Below are 21,202 nucleotides of genomic sequence, written 5' to 3' on the forward strand. Positions count from 1 at the left end.
GGAATTTTAGAAGAAAGATAAATGCGGGGGAGACAGACGGCAGCCAGTGTGTTTCCTGCGTGGGGAATAAGTGGCGTAGCCTTTTTTTTTATGCTGGGTGAAGCGACCTTTTTCTGTCAACCCACGGGAAAAGATAATTGCTTGAGCTGTCAAAATAAACATCGCTGCGGCAGTTAAAACAAGTCGAGGCGGGCGTGCATCCAGTCGGTCGCTGTGTATTGTCAACCGATAGTAATCAAAATCAAGAGAAATCCAGCAGGTAGCTTTGCCTTAACTGCGTACCACACTAGACACTCGCAAAAAGCTAAACGTAAACACGTTGCCACAAAAACCTTTATCTGCACCCTGCCGGCAAAGGGACTTGGAATGGGGGTTGTCAAGCGCTTACAGCGGTCGACAGGATATTGTATATATTTTTAGATATGCGCTGCCTACGGCAGTACAGCACCCGGCAAGAGAAACGCAGTAACACGCTACTCACCACAAGAAACTTATTTTCTGTCCGATTTTCTTCGCATTTTTGGCAATTTTTTCACGGTTCCTCGAAATCGGGTTGTAATCGAGAGGTGGTCACAATAAATGGGGTCGCAACAAAAAGGTTTTACTGTATAATTGCAAGAATTTGTAAATGTTTACAATTCAAAAACTAGACATCTGCGAATTGTGATTTTTCAGTTCGAATCGAATTCGAATCGAATTTCAAAAAAATTCACGAGTTTCGAATTTTTTTCGAATCGAATTTGGGAATATTTTATTAAAATAACATAGATCATTAAAAATTTTTAACATACCACCTTTGAAAAACTTGTCACATAATTCACAGTTTAAATCAAGTAACTAAAATTAAAGTGAGACTATATTGAAGAATCACAAACAGATACTCAAAAATTAAATAAAAAAAAAAAAATTAAAAATTGTATGTCTATTTAATAGACATATAAATTGTGGTGATTTTCCCTGCAATTCCGACCTCGGTTCTTGTGTGTTATGCGACTGTTCGGCTCGTTTGCTATTATTTCCGGTGTGACTGCTGTTTCCTTACACTAACATAAATCACTTCGCAAATCATTTCAAATTGTCATGGAGAAAGGTGAGTTCATCGACATGGTGTGGCAACAACCAGTGGCGTAGCCAGAATTTGTGTATGGTGGGTGTTAAGAAGCATGGCCCCCCCGTATTAAAGCGGGGGTTCGGGGGTCCTCCCCCGGGAAAATTTGGATTTTAAGGTGTCAAATAGTGCTATTTTAGCAGTTTTTGGTACTAAAATTTAAATATTGTAATGGTAAATTTTTTATTAATTTTAATATGAAATTTGTTTGAGTGATCAATAAGAAATTAATTAAAGATTTGGAGCTGGAGGGGGGGGGGGGGGGTTGAACACCTAACACCCCCCCCCCTCCCCACGGGTTAGCCCCTGGCAAAAACAATTCTCTGCGCCTGGTAACTATGTTGCATGCTGTAGAGAAAACTCTCTCACTTGCCACCTTATATAGCATGTTTGACTTTCAAGGATAAAAATATTAATTACAATATCATAACATAAGGAAGTGGTACAAAAGAAAAAAACAAATCTACCGTTTTTATCGCGTAAGCATCGCACATTTTATTCTAAAATCAAGTTTATAATTAGGGGTGAGACCGTGGGTTCACTCTTAGCTGAGTTTTGAAATAAACAAACAACGGCGTATCACTGCGCCGCGTCAGCAAGTGATAGGCAGAATTCATCTTGCGCGCCAAGCACTAGTTGCAACACACAAACTTTAGTACAGTCGGTGCTAACAAAATAGCGGAGAAGTAATATAAAAGGAAGCACCGTAGCACTTTGTTCAGCGTAGGTGGTTCATTTGCGAAGAAAAAACTATGCACTTTACGCCTAATAACCGTCTTCACAAAATCATCACAAGTTTTGATAACAGGATACTCAAGTTTCCTTTTCTTCCCAGTGTCCTGTAATTCTTTCCTTGCACGAAGCACACTGCTCTTCGAAACACTCGTAAATTCCGCAGTTAAACTCGCGATATCGTTCACACGATTACCCGGATATCTGTCTGAAAATGTTTTAAAAACATTCAACACAATAGTTTTCTGTGCACTTTTCAAAGGCGTTCCCGTTCTGTGCTTTACAAACCCTTGTCCGGCGTCAGCCATAAGAAACCGTGCGCGCGAGAATCCGAAATACAACTGTTGCGCCGGGCATCAATTGTACACTGTACACACGGCGTCTGCTAACATAATTGTAAGTAAATACTTGCTGACACATTAAACTGTATTGGATATTAATGGTGAAATGCTATAATGCTATATAACAACAATTGTTATAAAAAAGGCAGTGTAAAAATACTTACAAATGGTACGTAACCAAGGGACTATTTCTTGCGCACGAATAATGTGCGCGGCGGCCGGCAGCCAATGAAAATGTTTGTTTACAAGAGGCTTTGTTTATTCCAAAACTCAGAGTGAACGGAGAATACTATTATGCAAAAAAAAAAGTAATCCATAAAAACAAAAATTATTCATGGAAAGTACGTTTATTTAAAAAGTAGGCTTTGCGAAAGCAAGCTAAATAATTTAAATTAATGAGTGATGCAATAAAACCATTTTATTCAACGTATAAAAAATAAACCCGTAACAAGATCGTGATTTGTAACTATACTCATAACGATCGTGTGGGTTAACTATGTCACTTACAGAGCGCGCGCATGCATGCAGTCTGCGAGCTATCGATATCAATTTTCGACTACGTGCGTCGTGCGCGCGCTCTATACATGAATACAGGAATCAACAACCAAACTGGCGCTGCTTACGTTTTTATAAGCGGTATAAAGCGACTCCAAAGACGTTAAAAATGAAGTTTTTAACTTTTAAAATCGTCTTTAAAACATGATTTACACATCAGATTACTTTGTAATAGGATTAATTAAGTTTGTAAGCAGTTTTATCAGCATGAATGGCGTAAACTGCGTAAAGCAATAGGCGCGTTGTAAACAACGGGAATTTATTGCATTACATCAAATGAGGTTAAAACGGGACAGAAATAAAATTGTTCAAATAACGTGAAAACGTAAATAACGGTAACGTAAATAAGGGGTATCGATGTATGATTTTTTGTAAGTGGAAGATGTAATCGTCCATTTACATTTCTTTTAAAAACGGGGGAGGGGGATGTCTTATATTAGTGTACCCGGGTCAGATTTTGCAAGTCGAATTATTGTAAAATGAATTCGATTCGAATTAACGAATCGAATATCAAAAAATTCGAACTCGAATTCGGAAATTTCGAATATTCGCAGAACCCTATCAAGAACGGGAATTCCAATACCATCTTATCACGTGCAGTGGCGAAAATTATGGTACCATAAATTTATACGGAAAATTCATGCGGTCGCTTTGCATGGGAAACAGTTAAAGTAACTTACATTATGTGAAGTCCTATATTATTTGTTTTTTTTTTATTCAATTTTAAAAACTTTATGTAAGTTAACTAAATAAAATCTCCGTCACGATATTACAAACATTTCTTTGCAGTTTTAACAGTTGGTATTTACCCATGTTTGTAGTGGTAGCCATACACTATAAATAAAGCAACTTTTTGTTTTTATATAACTTAACCGTGCTGGTGATATATTTATTTATAATGTATTAGATTGAAGAACATTATCAAAACATAGGATGTTCAAGTTTGATAGGCACAGCTGGCACACGTAGCTAAGAAATGATGAGAGTTCAAAGTATATACAATACTAGTATGAAAAGTGAAAAGGGTACTGGTGGATTTTTAGGTTATGACAGGCACTTTTATTTTTCAATATAAACCAAAAATTATCAAGTGTATTGTGAATTGGCAGAAACACAGATTCAACTAAATATCAACAAAATCAGTTTTTGCAGATTCGTATCAGCACAGCTCTATCCAAAATTTTGCAGCTATTTAACTACAACCATGTCTGGGAAAATTCATCTTGTTTTGATAGAAAAAAAACTAATCTGTGTTATCCCTAACACAAATAATCAAACAATAACTAATATATATCAAAACTCACATCCATTTCCATGACAATGTATCGCAGGTGCATTTCCAGTTGGGCAAGTAGGTCAGGCAATGGGAAATTGATGGAGTGAATTATGTCATCCAACTCTTGGATCATAAAAAGAACAGTTGGTTCCTCCATTTTGATAGTCTTCAGTGCTTCAGGGAGAATTATCGTGTGGAAATTGTAGTTCAGTTCCTAAATAAACAAATTTACAACTAGTTAGAGCTCTAGCAGAATAATACTTAGCATTCACACACACTAATTATTTTATTAACTGATAAAAGACAGCAGATTTTATAGGTAAAATAAACAATACGCCATTTAACAGATAACATTGAATGATAAATCTGGATCACACAATGTACTTTTGAACAAACCTAATAATTTAGTACCTAAAGACTTTTCGAAATAATAAGTAAAGAAAGTTAAATCTATCTCAAACATATGTAGTAAGAGATAAACATTTACCAGCTGTCAAAATTGTGGTAAAGCAAGGAGTTTAACTGTAAAGAAATAAGGCGTAGTTGTAGTTTCAATTCTGTTCACAACTAGACTCAATATGTCACGCTTTTCTCACACTTATAGTTATGAAACCTTCAGATATGCAAAATTATCATAATTTAAAAGAAAAAATCCATCCAAAAGGAATTTGCATTCAAAACTTCAGAAAATTCATAGGATGAAAAGATTTGTATTACTGTTAACAGTATTGGCAATGCAAATAAAAATAAATGAAATTTACAAAAATGGGGACCAAATTTAATGGAACACTGAAATCATTTGGACAGGTTTATTAATTAGTTTATCAACATATAATTCAATGCCCTCTGTTGATTGGTAGGACTTTGAAACTCAGGCCAAAGGTGATGCAGTCACCTAGCATGGTGAGCCTTTGTGTGGTGATAAAAAAAACATGCTGGAACCAAATTAGGTTGAGAAGCATATAGGTGCCTTGTTTCGAACCCAGTGATCATTTAAGTGGATAATCAAGCTATCCTTCTTCATACACAAGGATGTGATAAGATAGCTTCACACTTGTGTGCAGCTTGCTGCTGTGGAACATTACGTTGCAAACAAAACACCCTCAATACTGAAAAAAAAAAAATTGAACAATTAGGTTATAATGTCATAATAGGTGCTTTTGTTTCACAGTGTTTTCGTGGTAATGATTAGGACAACAAGCTTTGTGAAGTAGTGGTTGAGCGCACACCTGCAGGCCCTTGTAAATGCTTAGTGCCGACTGCAGGCACTGCACAACCAGGGTCACCCTCGCTTGTGAGCTGGGCACCGCCGACAGCAACGCCTCGTGCTGGTGATGCAGTGGCAGCAACGAGAACAACTCCAGCTCCAGGGAGCACACGAGGTGCATCTCGTCGAGGAACCAGTCCCCCTCGCGAGACGTCAGGTCCACCAGACAGTCCCCAGCACCTGCCCCACAATGCACACACTACAGTCTCTTCAAAATTCATTTATGAACCACCTTAAATCATATGTGCCTCTGTACCCTAGATCATTTTATATTAACAGCATTAAAACAAAAAAAAACTCTATGTATGCATAATAGGTCTAAAAAAGAAACCACACTTACACAAAACTATTGGAATAGCGTAAGTTTCTCCGTACATTATTTTTTTGGTGAGATTTATCACATCATTTGGAATAATGTTAAAACAACAATTTTTGCATTTCACTTCACACACCCTAACCAGTACCCAATATGCAAGTACAGCAAGGAACTAGGTGTTGACTCTGTAAAGAATCACTATACAATAGAATAAGCATTTTACAGAAAAATAAAAACTTTGAAAAAGCAATTGTCTTACTAGCTGCAGCTGATTCCATCAGCAGGTATCTCTTGTTCAGGCTGCAAAGAGCTCTGATGATCACACATTCGAGGGCCAAAACTGACTTCTCGCCCCGCAGGAACTTCCCCACGTTACTCTTGGCTTCCAAGTAGTTGGCCTCCAACTGCGGGATGGAGTCCGGGATGCCTTCTGCTTTCATGCGCTCAAAGTTCTTTTGCAAAGCGGCATTTGCGTTCGCTAACGCTGATTGCAGCTGGTAAGATACTGCCAAAACATGTTGCTGCTTGCTTGTCGCAGCTTCTGGTGAAAATAAGCCACTGAATTGGAGTACCACCTCTCTGCATCTGAAATAAAAATGAAAAAGACACTTCAGGAAACAAAATGAGAGTAAGTACACAACACCACATAAGCAACATCACATGCATTTTGTATTATAGAATTTACTTTAGAAAGGAATGGATTTTAATCTTTTAAATGTGTACACTGTTTTTTTTTTTGCAAAACAATAGACACTCCACATATCTGAAAAAAGTTAATGTTCCGGTTTTGCATTTTTGTCGCAAATCCTTTAAAATGCACATCTGTATTTTTTAAGACTTGCATACTACAATTTAAAGCTTGCGATGCAATCAAACTCTATTTTGTACATATCAGCATCAATTGCCATTTGCCATTTAATAGTCATCTAATGTGTCCACAAAACAAGAAATGTCTTAAAGCTGACTACAAACTACAATGATTACCTACATAATTTAATAGGGTTGTTACAGGAAGTCCCAAGCAACAAGTAGAAGATATTTTTTTTCTTTTTAAAGTAGTATACTAAAATAAATTTTAGTAAGCCAAATAGATAATTCAGCATATGTGCATCGAGAAATCATTAGTGCACAAGTAAAATAGCTTATTCTTATAAAACTATAACTTATTAAGAACTACTGGTCAAGAACAAATAATAACCAAATAATTAATACTGCTTTAGCAATAAAAGAAAATTTTTGTTTAGATGTGTGCTAAAGAAAATACAATTTGGTTTGATCATTATTAATTTTATTTTGTAAATGGCCATCAAACTCTCTTACACATGTTTCCAATGCTTGAAGTATTGACACATTGCGTGGCACTAACCTCTCCACAGAAGTGTTGTCGAGCAGGTACTGGGCCCACGTGCGGTAACAGAAGGAGCGGTGGGTGTTGAGGTACGAGGCGGGGTACATGCTGGCGACTGTGCCGTACTGGCTGAGCAGGTCCAGGCAGTTGTGCACCAGGAGCGTCTGCTGCTGCGACAATTGGCAGAGTTCCGACTCTGACTGCTCGCACTGAAACACAGGAGCTGCCCTGCTAGCGTGGCATTCAGCACGTTTACAAGTCGGAGATATCCACCGTCAAGGGCACCACAGCCCACAAAAACTAATTTATTACATTTTATTTGTGCTTCAAGTGCCGGCCGATGGCTTGACACCAATTTTTTTTGTCTCATTGACGAAAGTGATTGGTTGAACACACACCACAACTGGAGAAAGAATAATAGAGCATGACCTACTGTAATGTACTGACGTCGCCTCCAGTGCTCCCCCCGGTTGCCCCCCCACCCCCCGTTTCCGGGTGCAGTGCTACTAGCGCTGCCTATTTAGCGATAGCCGCTCGCGCGAATATCACGTGACACTGTTGCGTGCATCCGCTGTTTATCAATCTTCCGGATATATTTATTTATTGGATTTATCTGTAACACATTCTGTAATGTCAGAATGTTTCTTTAGTTGAGTCAATTATTGTTATTCACTGTGCACTTTCATTCATGTAATTGGCCTGAACCGTCTCTTGTTTCCCGCGCACTTCGCGTGCCAAAAGCAGCCCGTGCGGAGCGAGCTCAGTCGTCGCTCTCTCGGCACAGAAGCCGGATGCGCTCGTTGCACTGCAGAGCCAGCATCACCATGACGTCATTTTCTACGTTAGCTGCAATAGTCGTAAGTCTCATAAAACTGTTTCTTTAGCTCCGCGGTTGGCCTCCACTCTGCTTGGCCTAACAAGTCAGCCGCTTCACTTAATGGCATTTTGCGATCCTTGCGCGCCAGGACAAGGGTATCTGGTAATCGAAGGGCCACACATCATGCGGTTCCCTCTACGGTCCCTGCGATGTGTCGCAGGTGTTTGGATCTTGCCCGCACAGGGCTGCCTCCGGGTAAATGTGCACGCTACTTAATTTGCCATTTATTTAACTTGGGATTTTGCCTGGTGTGCATGTAATGATACGGCGGGACGCATACCTACAGGGACCCAATGCCCAAGCTTACTACATACTGTGTTAGTGTAAATGGTGCACTTGGCACCAGGGACATAATTAACATATTTCATGTGAACAGCTAGTCTCTTGTATCATAATTACCTGAGTCATAATTCTGTCATACACGCCACCATCAGTGAGAAACTAGTACCGTTGACAATCAGTGTGTTAGAATGTGCTGCGGCACTCAGACGTGAAAGGCCAGTTCTGTGTACAGAGTGGTTCGGTGCAGTAAAGCAACGTCATACAAACCGTGTCTACCGTTATTTCAAGGTTCCCTGCTGCAATGTCTCCCCTGTTTCCAGCCGCGTGGCTCACACACCTACCCCCTGGGAAACAGTGTACCTCTAGTTAGCTGGCATACGGGACTCAAAACCGTGAATCCAACATCACCGGGGAAAAAGGCGGAGCACGTCAGTACTATAGTGGTCTTTGCCTAGAGTAAGGGTGTTTTGGAAACCATGGAAAACTGGAAATCAGAATGGATGGAGCGATATTCAAATCTAGGTCCTACTGAATGCAAGTTCAACATTGTACGGTTGCACTATATTGCTCTAATGAGACGCAACTTACTGGTCACCAGGTAAAGAGTTTGTCTGGCATTTCACTTCAATCAATTTTAAATTTTGGTCACCAGCTTAGTACGCCTGTCGCGTCCTACACCAGGCTGGTGGCACTGTGCCACCTATAGGCCGCCAGGCGAGCCTGTGGTCCAAACAGTGCAGCAGCCATTCAAGACGTCTTGTCCTTGTTTACAACTGTTTGAACATGAGCCTTGCCAATGTCATTCATCTTCAGCCTCACACCAGTAATGGCGGGAGCTGCTAACCCTCCCACCATGCTGAGTTTCCAGTAGCATTTCCTCTACTGATAGGCTCTACACCCTCCTTCAAGGTATCCTCCGACTGAAGCTGTTGGGCCCTATAGGGCAGGGGTAGGTAACCTGGAAATGTAGGTGATCTACTGTTAAGTCACGACATGTAGAAATTATCTACTGTTCTGTTTTATCGATTATACATAAACTAGTTTCCTTTAACACATTTACAAAATAGTCTCTATTTGGTTTTTTCCTGGTAGTTTTAAAATACTCTACTTTTTATGGTTAGAGTACATAAAAAAATAATTATAGAAATAACTGAATTAAATGAGGTCTGTTAGTTATAGACTAAATACTAAAAATTACAACAACATTGAAAAATATCTCCACTTAGTGGGAAACTTGGCAGGAACTTTCCTTTGATGTTTGGTGAATAGCTGGTTACACTGAGACGAATGCATGATTCTAAATGTTCATCAGTTATCCTACTCCTGTACTTATTTTTGAAGAAGTTCATATTGGATAATGAAGACTCGCATAGGTACGTTGAAGCAAACCAAGCTCTCACTCGAAGTGCAACATCAGTGAGCACTGGATACTTCTCTTGAGGAATGACTTGCCCACAGGTCTTTGGTTCTGCAACACTTTTCACACGCAAGTCATTTTTTCCAATGTAATAATTTCGAGTTCTGTAGCTGTAATATCAATGTTGAACATCGTCTCCATTGAGGAAGTACAATCCTCAAGATTCAGGTTTGCCCATGGAAAAGAGACAAACTGGGATATCAGAGAAATCTTTTTGAATTTTGAAAATCTAGAGTCAAAATCATTTTTCAAATGAGACAAAAGTTTTACATGTTCTTCTCTTTCATATGGGGTCTCCAATGCTTCTACTTCAGCTTTCAGGGAAGGAAAGTGCCTTAAATCACATCCTCTTAGGCTTTTCTCCCAAAATTTAAGTTTTTCAATGAAATAATCTACTTCAGATATCATTTGAATCATTTCCCTATCTTTCCCCTGAAGTTTAATGTTCAAATAATTGAGTTGTTCTGTGAGATCAACTAAGAAAGCTATATTATGAAGCCACCTTGCATCCTCAAGAAGATTTGCCACGGAGTGTTCCTGTTCTTTCAAAAATGCTGTAATGGCAGGTAGCAGTTGAATGAATCGTTGAAGAACTTTGCCCTTACTCAGCCAACGCACCTCACAATGCAGAAGTAGCTCTCCAAACTGCAGTTGTAATTCATCCAGCAAATCTTTGAAGAGTCGTCTTTGGAGAGGATGGATCCGTATTTTGTTAACAATCTGCACAACTACTTTCATGGTTTCATTCATGTTCAAGAACTTTCCACACAGAGATTGCTGATGTATGATGCAATGATATGACAAAAAGTTTGGAAAGCTTTTATCTCTTCGACACTGAGCCAAGAAGCCATTATTTGAACCAATAAGGGCAGGCGCTCCATCACTGGTCATGCTCACAAGCTTGTGAATTGGAATTTTGTCAAATATAATAAACTGTTTCACTGCAAAAAAAATATATCTTCACCTCTAGTATGGCCTTTCAAATGAATCAGTTTCAACAATTCTTCTTTGACTGAAAAGTCATTGAATACAAGTTGGGCAAATATTGGCAAATGAGCAATGCCAGTTGCATCATTTGACTCATCGGGCTGGAGAGAGAAGTAGCAGCATGCATCCAAATCTTTATTTATTTGAGATATTACATCACTTGCCATATTTTCAACTGTTCTTGTGACAGTTCTAGCTGAAAGTTGCAGGGACTGAATAGCTGCCATTATTTCTGATTTGTTTTTGAAATTTTCAAACAGATCATCACCGGCTTCAAGAAATGCTTCTTTAATTAACTCCCCATCTTCAAATGGCTTCTTAAGTTTTGCCAACACGTAAGAAATGCGATAAGAAGCACTTGTGGCTGCTGTGCCCTTATCTGTCACTTTCCTAAACATGTGTTGTTGTAATGACAACATATTTTTCAGTTTCTTAATTTTCTCTCGCCTCAGTTCTGAGTTCGGGAGAAACTCTTTATTTATGTTTGAATGTACTGTTTCAAAATGTCTTCGTACATTACTCTTTTTCACAAATGCAATATTTACTTTGCATAGTAAACAAATGCATTTGCAGTTTGTTTTTGTAACAAAAAAGTCATGCTCCCATTCTGCATGGAAGTTGTAAGTCTTTTGTTTCTTTGGTGCACTCATCACAAGTGATTAACTCATCACACCACAGTCAATAATTAAGAAATGTGGGCTTAAAATAAATGTAATAGTAAACGTTGTTGCACGGCTACAATCGTCACGTGAATAGCAGAAAACAATATTTACACACAGTTGTGTCCTGTTTAGAGTATTTGGCGTTATAAATCAACGTTTGTGAACACAATCAGGGATAGGAGATGTCATCACAAGACGACTCTGGTTTTACAAAAAACAATCTCGTTTATTTTCTAACATCGGTTCGTCATACACGTATGCATAAACTGTGGCTGTGTATTTTTAAATGGCATTCGTTAAATAAACATCACGATTAAATCCATTATTTTCGTTACATACTTGATGGTTTTGAGGTAATTAACTGTTATAAACAAGGATGACTTGTAAACTACGTTTTTATTCTGGCAGGATTGCCAACATAATTCTCTAAGTACGTTGCATGAAAATATATAATTCGGCAAATGAGTTTATTATAACTTCCTAAATGCAATATGTATTTCTTATTTCGCGTTTAATACATTTTCTACTACTATTATTATTTCCTTTCTGTTAGCATGTAGAAAACATCAAAATGTAGCCCCACATCTGTGACATTTGCTATCAGATGAGATCAAGATGGCTACACTGCTGAACTGAGAATCGTGTTTGTTTATATTTTCGTTACATAACAAAGGCAGTTATGCAAAATAACACATTTTTTTTAATTGTACTGGCGGCGACAGCTTTATACCTACTCTAAAATATTTGTAAATGATCAGTATCATTCGTGAACGAAGTGTTTTTTTAAATTGTTCCTGAATCAGCTAACGAAGAATTGTTATATTCTTGATGTTTAAATTTAATTTAAGACTTGCAGTGGTTCATAGTGGGTGGAAAAATTAGTGAATTTTCAATAACGCTCGTGATATACTAAATATTTTCTCGTGATATACCAGTAGATCGCGATCGACACGTTGCCGACCCTTGCTATAGGGAATCATGTTCTTTACCGCCGCCCGACATTCGGCATTAAGTCGCAGGGTCTACTCCTTAATCGAAGCAGGTACCCCCTGCCAGATGGAGTCGAAGTACATAGGAAGAAGACCCCCAAGGATGATTAAGGAGGAGGTGGGAAGAGCAGATAATTAAAGAATGCAGGAAAAAGGAGAAGAATGTAATAGAGCGAAGAAGGAGGAATGGTGGAGGGACAGAGAAAGATGTAGAAATTTTACTTCGATGACCCGGCTGCAGGCTGGAAGCAGTTTTATGATGGATGATTGGGATGATTGAGATGATGGATGATGGATGATTGATGATGATTGATGATAAATGATTGATGGATATGACTGATTACAATGGATGATTATTGATGATGGATGATTGATCAATTGATTATTGATGATAACTGTGAAGAGTAGAGAATGGGGGAAGGCACGTGTTATGGAATCACACCACCATTTGCCTGGAGTGACTAAAAAAACGCCAATAACGTTGGAAGAGAACCAAACAGTGCATGCGGCAGAGAGAGAACCCACAGCCATACAGGCTACTGCATGACCAAACTCTCTCAGTAAGGTACTACATAAACAAACACTCTTTATTTCCAGAATATACATATTGTTACGAAACCTGTTGAAGTAATCACGTGGAGGAATAGATGAGAAACCAAGCAGGTTCAGCAAGAGTAGAATTACAAAATAGATTCCACGAATGAGTTAATTTTTCTGATATGTAACTAAAACAATATATTTAGTTTGACAGCTAAATATTCTTTCAATAGTTCTGGTTAATGGTTGGCTAGACCAGTTCTTTGGAAAATAAGTACTTTATTTATTTAATGGAATAATTAGTGTGGAATGACAGCTTCATAAATTACATCAAACAGTCAAACAGTGCACTCTTTCATGCGATAAACTATACTCCTGAGGTTAGAATGCAATGGGAATCAAGAAATTAGAAAAAGAGTGACCTGCAAGAAAAACTAAGATTGCAGGAAATAAGCCAAGAACAAGGTGGTGAAAAAAAATATTTATGTAGAAGTCAATTATGAATGTAAATATAAAAGGCAGGATTCAGAAAAGAAATGGCAGGCACGAAAAAAAAACAGCAGCTATTTTTCTACCCAACCTGATTATAAGTTACAGCCAGTTACCAATACATATAATCTGGTCACCAAAGAACAGCATTTAATTTTTCCAAACTTCTAGGCAAAACCTTTACATTAGGATTTCAAGCCCTGAATAGCCAATTAATCAGTTCTCTCTCTCTCAGAGAGAGAGAATGAGATAGTGTGAGACTGACTGACTGACTGACTGAGTGAGTGAGTGAGTGAGTGAGTGAGTGAGTGAGTGAGTGAGTGAGCGAGTGAGTGAGTGAGCGAGTGAGTGTGTGTGTGTGTGTGTACGTGTGTGTGTGTGTGTGTGTGTGTGTGTGTGTGTGTGTGTGTACAAAAATTGTAGGCAGGATTAGTCTTATCTTTTTGGAATTGCATCCATGTTGGAAACTAAAAATAATACTGACATAAAAAAAATTAAGCATGTGGGAAGATAGTAAAAATGGTAGCACAGTATTAGAACAAATCTGCAATGACAAAATTGTTGCCGGCCCGAGAGTATGTACACCGACTCCCACTACACACGCTGACACACGTGATAACGAGTAACATTTACTTCCAACGTGTGATGCTTTCAATTTGTAGACAATAATTTAGTGTACAAATATGTATTATGTACATATATATATACGTTAATATATGGTTAAACAGTCTACATTTACCTGTGTTTTTAAACGAGATGCTTGAAGTGTTATTCTTGTGTATGTGAAATGTAAACTGTGCGTGGCAGTGACTATACACTCTCCAGGAAGTGTGAATCACTAGCACGTCAACACAGAAGTAACACAACACTGCAGCTGTAGTCCTACTACCTCCCCCGAATCCTCTTCATCATCCTCTTCGCTCACGCACTCACCCACCCACAGAGATAAGAAAAACCCGCTTGCCAGCTTGCTAGAATGAAGGTAATTCAACCAGCCCGGAGTTTTACGACCCGGCACGTTTTGAAAACAGTACGTATGTAGATCTACATATTTTTTATTGTATGGTTTTATAACTGTGGAAAGTATTTACAGTACAACTTTGGCTATACATATAAGTTAATATGTGCAGCATGTAACAGCTTTTTTCTTTGCCTCCCTACCGCAACTCCCCTTACCTGGAATTTTCCCATAACCGGAATAGACCTCCCCCCAATAATTGCGGTTGAGGGGTGCTCTACTGTACTTTATAGATACAATTTAATTACTTGCTCTTATACAATTGAAAGTAAGAACTAACATCATTGTGTGATTATGTTTGCTGCATTAAAAGTACACTGACTGTATAAACTTTGCCCATATATCAAAATACAACTAGATTTACCTGGGTGATCATCGGTGTTTGACCAGCATTCTGCAGAAACTCCTTCACAAGGTCAAAAACCAGGTGGCCATCTTTGTCAACTGGGCGACTAAGGTCTGCCACCCACTTAGCCAGCTGCGGCCCTCTCACCGATGACAAGGCTAGCTGTGACACAACAACAAACCATGCAATACTTAATATTTTCAACCAGACTAGGAACATAAACAATAATAAACTACTTATTTGGCACTACTGAATATGTGGGGTTAACCAAGAAAATTTTTTTTATAATGTTCTTTAAGTTAGGCCATTTGTGAGGGGCTGAATAAGAGTGAATTTAAAAGTTAATTTAGACAGAGTGTATTTCTTTAAAATTTTAACAGTACACCATGCCATAGTAGTTTAAGTATTGCTTTCATGCACACTTGCCAATATGCTATTTGATATTAATTATGTTAAAAACATTTCCACATTCTCATCATTCATCAACGCCAGGCTGCGGCTGGGTCAGCAAAGTAAGATGCTCCATCTTCCTCTGCAACTCCACCATTCCTCATCCCTCATTCCAATCTTCTCCTCTCTCTCCTGCAACCCTTTATCTATCTGCTCTTCTCACCTTTTCCTTGGTCTTCCTTGGTGTCTTCTTCTTGTGTACTTTCATCATTTTCCTAGGCAGCCTCTCTTTTACCATTCTCTGGACATGGCCATAACATGATAGATGATACTTTATCGCATCCCGTGTTAGAGACAGAGATGTTCGCCAAGACGGTGGGAGAGCCCTCTGACTGGGGAATCACCAAATAGTAGATGTAAATATAATATTTGTAGACAATAGGAATGTATCTTTTCACAGGAAGTCCCCAATTTGTACTATTTTGTATGTTTTTGTACTGTGTTTTTCCTCGTCAGTAGTTGTTCAAGCACTGTGCTGAAAGGACGAGTAGGGGTGGTGGCTCATAAACAACATACATATTATGAATGCACTTGATGTAAGCTTTTGGACATACGCCATTGCTTAGCACATGTATGTCTGTAGAAGAAAACTACAAAAAACACAAATTAAGCAAAAAATTTCTGTTGTCAGGATTTAACGCCATACAATACTCCACAACAGGAATATGGTCAACAAACAAAGAAAAACATAGAAAAATGGACTAACAGAACGAAAAAACACCCACAAATGATGACAGCACAAAAATACTGAACCCAAAAAATTCAGCACAACAGTTGAAATGAGACAAAAACACAGCAAAACGAAAAGACAAAACAAACACAATATTTTTACAAAAACAAAAGAGAAACGAAGAAAAAAAAACCCACAAATGATGACAGCACAAAAATTTTGAACCCAAAAAAATTCAGCACAAGAGTCAAAACGAGACAAAAACACGACCAAACGAAAAGACGAAACAAATACAACAGTTTTCTAAAACAGAAACAAACGACGTTTTGGGAAATGCTATCTGCTCCCGTCCTCAGGCAGAGACGCACATGGTACGGAAACACAGGTGCGACTATTGTGTTTGTTTTGTCTTTTCGTTTTGCTGTGTTTTTGTCTCGTTTCAACTGTTGTGCTGAATTTTTTGGGTTCGGTATTTTTGTGCTGTCATCATTTGTGGGGGTTTTTCGTTCTGTTAGTCCATTTTTCTATGTTTTTCTTTGTTTGTTGACCATATTCCTGTTGTGGAGTATTGTGTGGCGTTATATCCTGACAACAGCAATTTTTTTCTTAATTTGTGTTTTTTTGTAGTTTTCTTCTACAGACATACATGTGCTAAGCAATGGCGTATGTCCAAAAGCTTACATCAAGTCATGCACTCCCACTGCACAAATCTTTCAAAGATAATTATGAATGCACACAGGCAGACATCTTCACATCTGGGTGCAGGGGCCTTGCCGCTATTAAACTTGAACCTTCGTTTTTCATCATTTTTCAGACGTTTTAGCTAGAATTTAGGCCCCAGATATGCGGCATAGGCTCAGGTGGTCCACTGTTCCACCGGGATTTATTTCCTGTGTATCTTCGTACCTAGACCAAGGAGTCGTTAGGGACATTATTTTGTGAAGGCACATGACTGTGAGGAGTGATCAGTGAGAGAGTGCTTTCTTTTAGACATACTGTGTTAACATGCAAATTTGCAACGTGATGAAAATAAATTTCAAAATTCATTTAAAACTCTTATTTCAATTCAACTCCTAACAGTCTTCGAATAATATCATAATCAACAGAAATTAACACCCTACTACCTGCCATGTCAGATGAAATAATTTTTCAAGTGTTTATGTATGTGCAAGGAGCAGTCATCATCTTAGCTTGGCATAATTGGGACTTATTACAACCTGCTCTACAGCTCCCACCAGGCATTTCTTGAATCTCTCCCTCGACACCTTGCATCTCCTTCCTGGGAAGGTCATTCTTTACCTTCCTCACATATTTCTGTCTCTCCTCTTCATTCTTCAGTCTTTACACCCTTACTCTCTTCTCTTGTTGGGTTACTTCCTTTGGATTCTACATTCTTATTTACATTAAAGAGTTAGCAGGAATTCCAGTTATGTAACTCCTAACTGTTTAGAAAAGCAACTTAAAAAACTTACCCAGCTATCATAAACAATACGGCAGTATTCAAAATATGTGCCACAAAACATAAGGAGTATAATGAGGATTTAACTCTTGTTGGTTAAAATGCAAAAAAGGGATGCAAAAGATGTAATGCCTAAACAGTTTCTGTTTCCACTAGTGCAGATACAAACTTCAAAACCTCAACAGCCAATAATGTTTATCAATTACTCCTAATTTAGTGTTATTATTATTAATGTTAAAGGTTATGTAATTTTGTATTGCCCTTTAGTAGTAAATTTTAAAAGATCATTGATGGGTAAAAGAAGACTACCTTATTTTAAATGTAAATAAAAAACAGACAGAAAAATAACTAAGAGATGAAATGATGCAACAGACTATACTGACCTTGTGCAAGTTTAACTGTCTGTCACACTCTTCTATTTTCTCACGTAGAGCGGCCTTGACCTTATTGGTGGCATCTTGAGCCAGGCGATGCTTGGAATACCTCGCAGTAAGGGTGAAGAGTGAATGTTGTGGCGAAGCCTCTGCCTCCTTGACCAACGCCATCTGCTGATGGCAATCCTGCAGGGACTCCTCACTGACCCGTATCAACTCCGACACTTCCAGCCACTTGTTCAAGTGGGACATCAGTTCAGGCAAGGCCTGCAGAATGTCATCTCTGTGCACACACACATAAACACAGTGTTCTCAAACCTCGACAGTCAAAAATAAAACACTATCTTAGGTTAGAAGTAAAGCAGCTCTAAGCATAATCATATACAGTATCTGCTTAAGATGTGAAGTTTAGCTTCACTTTTTGCAGGAACTATGAAAAAATATTGAATTGCAGCAAAAATCTCAAAAGCTAAGACTTACTCTATAAAATGTTTCAGTAATTAAGATGTACCTTGCAAAAAATAACGAAGCTGTAAAATAAATAATTTCTCATACTTTGGCTTGGAATTTACCATAAAAAAAACCAAAAATATTAATAGAAAGTTTTGTGCAGTGGAGACATACTAGATATACTAATATTGGAGAAATAACACACTTCCGAAAGTTTCTGGTTCTTGAAGATTCCCCTCCATGAACCAACACCCATTTAAGCAACAGTTTAGTACACTTTAGTTACAAACTGCTTTTCTGCCATAAACTGTTAAGACATTACATTTAAAATGCAACCTACATATTGGTGAATCATGTTTGTTTTGCAATATCTTGTGCCATGAAGTGAAAGTTATGATGATGATAAACAATGCAGCTACTTGACAAAGTTCTTGGAAAATAAATGCAAATAACATAATTAATCAAGTCTGTTAAAGCATGTTGATAAGTATTTATTTATTACGTATTTCCTTCATTAGAGGATATAAATACGTAGTTAGGTTTCAAACTATATTGATTAAAAACCAATAAATAAAACTCCATACCTGTTTTGAATCCAGTCAGCCTTCATTTCTGCTATTCGAATAGTGAACATTGCACAAGATACTTCTCTTTCCAGTTCCTTTCGGCTCTGTTTTGTTTCTGTTGCTATGGTTTGTCCTCCTCCATACACAGCACCTTGACAGACAAAAAATGTGTGGTAACACTGCAGAAAGTGAAATTTTTAAAGTTAGTCACAAATGGTTTAAAAAAAAGTGCATAACTTGATGATGTGATATCAATATATAATATTTATAAAGTTATAGTACCATTGTAAACAATAATCTATCAAAATTACCTTGTACTGCAATAGTTAAAGTCATAATCCTTAACATCTATAATATTTTAACAATCTAAATTTTTTTAATGTATTACTATCAGATACAAAGGTCACTGTCTAAGTCATTCTGCCTGAACCCCTACATTCCATAAACTTAAGTAATTATTCACATAATATAAAGCACATATACAAGTAATATGTAAACCTTTAGGAAACTCTCGCTTGGTAAATGAGCACAAATATGTCAAATTGTTCAGAAATTCCTGAAAGGGAGAAAATCAACAATTTGAATGATTATATTTTGGAGAGGAACAACTGTAAGACTATTTGCAGGTTTTTTGTCGCCATGTTCGTTACAATTGTGAACCTTCATTGTGTACTTTATTGTTTAGTTTTATCTTTTAAGTGAATTATAAAATATTTTTGTGCTGTTGAAAGACAGAACTGCTCAAGTACACCACTTCAGGTACCTGTGTAGCCAGCCTCGTTCCCAGGTGTCCAGTCAATCAGAGGGTCGTACACGAATGCCTCTAAGAGAGTCAGCAATGTTTCCCTTCCTTTCTTCATCACCTTCAACACATGCTCACATGCCAGTCTGAAAATCCCCTGTAAAACCAATCACCAGTCTAGTGAAAACTCAAGTGCCTTCGTGAATTAAATTTTTGTTTTTTAAAAGCTGAAAGGCATGAATAATTTAACATGCTGGATGTTTCAGTAAAGGTTTGCAATACTGGAAAAGGGACTAGGGGGATGCCCTAACAAACATTCTGAGCTAGGGAATGGGTGGTATGTGAATCCAGCAAAAGGAGAATGGGCCTAAACGTGTGGAGCTGAGTCTGAAGGCTAGGCAAGTCATGAGGCACAACATTTGTTTGGTTTACCTATAATTTACAAGGTGGTTCTTATTTACAGTACTTACATTGTCATGGATATATCTCATAAACTTAAGTGTTCTCATCTTACAAAGAGTATTACAGTACGATGGTGCAGCACTGGTACAATTTTGCGTAGTTGCAAGACATCCACCATGTTCCACCATGTGTTTGAGGAAGTATGAAACATTGCCCTTACTATTATTAAAAGGCTTTATACGGGAGGAAATTTCCCAACCGTCATAATCCTTAATGACAGATGTTGACCAGCATGTACGAGATGCTGGTGAAAAAGAATGTAGACAACTGTGATGTGTAGACAAGATTTTACGGTTTTATTTTTAGCCCAATTTTGTTTTTAAAACAGGAGATTTATGTATTTTTGTTCTTTTTTTTTTTTATAAAATAGGTTTATTCATAAAGATGGTATATTATTCAACAAAAATGAAAAATTATTCATACTATTTATTTCACCAAGACAGTGTCACTTTGACTGATACATGATGCACTTTTACAATGTAAACTCTGGAGTACCTCAAAGTGGTACCCTTTCTCCCCTTCTTTTCAATATTTTTATTGATGATATAACCAAAGCACTAAATTATTCTGTTGGTCTGTTATTTGCAGATGACCTAAAAATATATAGAAAAAATACTTCACTAAATGACTGTCACTTACTTCAACATGAGATTTCTTCTGTTGTTGCATGGTGTAAGACTAATCTCGTTAAACTTAACTACAGTAAAACCACCACAATAACCTTCTCAAGAAAATATCATCCTATTGTATTTGAATATAAACTAGACAATCGTACTATTGCAAAATCAAACTGTGTCAGAGACTTAGGTATTTTGCTAGATTCAAAATTGTTCTTTCAAAATCATATTGAAACACTTAGATCAAATGCTAATAAAATGTTAGCGTTGATTAAATATATCACATTTAATGCATCTAATTTAGATTCAACACTTAGTCTTTATATATCCTTGGTGAGATCTAAATTTGAATATGGTTCTTTGATTTGGAATAACATTAGTAAATCAGATAGTGACAAATTGGATAAAATACAATTCAAACTAATCAAAATTATAAACCTAAAAAGTAACATTAATCTAAATGTAGATTTACACTCCCTTCTTGGTTCCTTACCATTAAGAAGAGAAATATTAGATGCATTATTTGTACACAATTGTTACAAAAATACAATTAATTGTAACTATTTTCTTCACAACACTGTAATTAGAATACCTACTTTGAATAGTCGTAATCAATCTTTAATTTTTACGTTAAGTAAAACAAATGATTTATTAAACAGAATAACTAAAAATTACAATAAATATGCAAGGTTATTTCCTGAATTAGATAGCAAAATAAAATTTAAAAAAATACAACTATTCCTAACTTAATTTTTTTTCTTTCTTATCGTTAATAATCATATTGTTTCAAGTTTTTTTTTGTGTTATTCTTATTTTCTACATTATAAAATTTACAAAAAAAATTATTTACTAATTGTTAAATGTT

The 21,202-nt window shown here is 37.2% G+C and overlaps 1 protein-coding gene across 2 annotated transcripts in view; it reads right to left on the reverse strand.

The window, feature by feature from the left end:
* The window catches only part of LOC134542984 (serine/threonine-protein kinase SMG1), a 322,401-nt gene that overhangs the window by 78,886 nt on the left and 222,313 nt on the right, over window positions 1-21,202 (reverse strand). For both annotated transcript variants that reach the window (XM_063387640.1, XM_063387630.1), the window contains exons 35-42: window positions 19,280-19,415; window positions 18,535-18,667; window positions 17,510-17,783; window positions 14,566-14,709; window positions 6,962-7,152; window positions 5,855-6,180; window positions 5,242-5,459; window positions 4,041-4,226 (exon numbers count right to left, since the gene is read on the reverse strand). In XM_063387640.1, coding sequence (XP_063243710.1) covers window positions 4,041-4,226; window positions 5,242-5,459; window positions 5,855-6,180; window positions 6,962-7,152; window positions 14,566-14,709; window positions 17,510-17,783; window positions 18,535-18,667; window positions 19,280-19,415 — 1,608 coding nt within the window. The remainder of the gene's footprint in view (window positions 1-4,040; window positions 4,227-5,241; window positions 5,460-5,854; window positions 6,181-6,961; window positions 7,153-14,565; window positions 14,710-17,509; window positions 17,784-18,534; window positions 18,668-19,279; window positions 19,416-21,202) is intronic.

The sequence above is a fragment of the Bacillus rossius genome, chromosome 1, assembly GCF_032445375.1.
Source record: "Bacillus rossius redtenbacheri isolate Brsri chromosome 1, Brsri_v3, whole genome shotgun sequence".
NCBI classification, from domain to species: Eukaryota; Metazoa; Arthropoda; class Insecta; order Phasmatodea; family Bacillidae; genus Bacillus; species Bacillus rossius.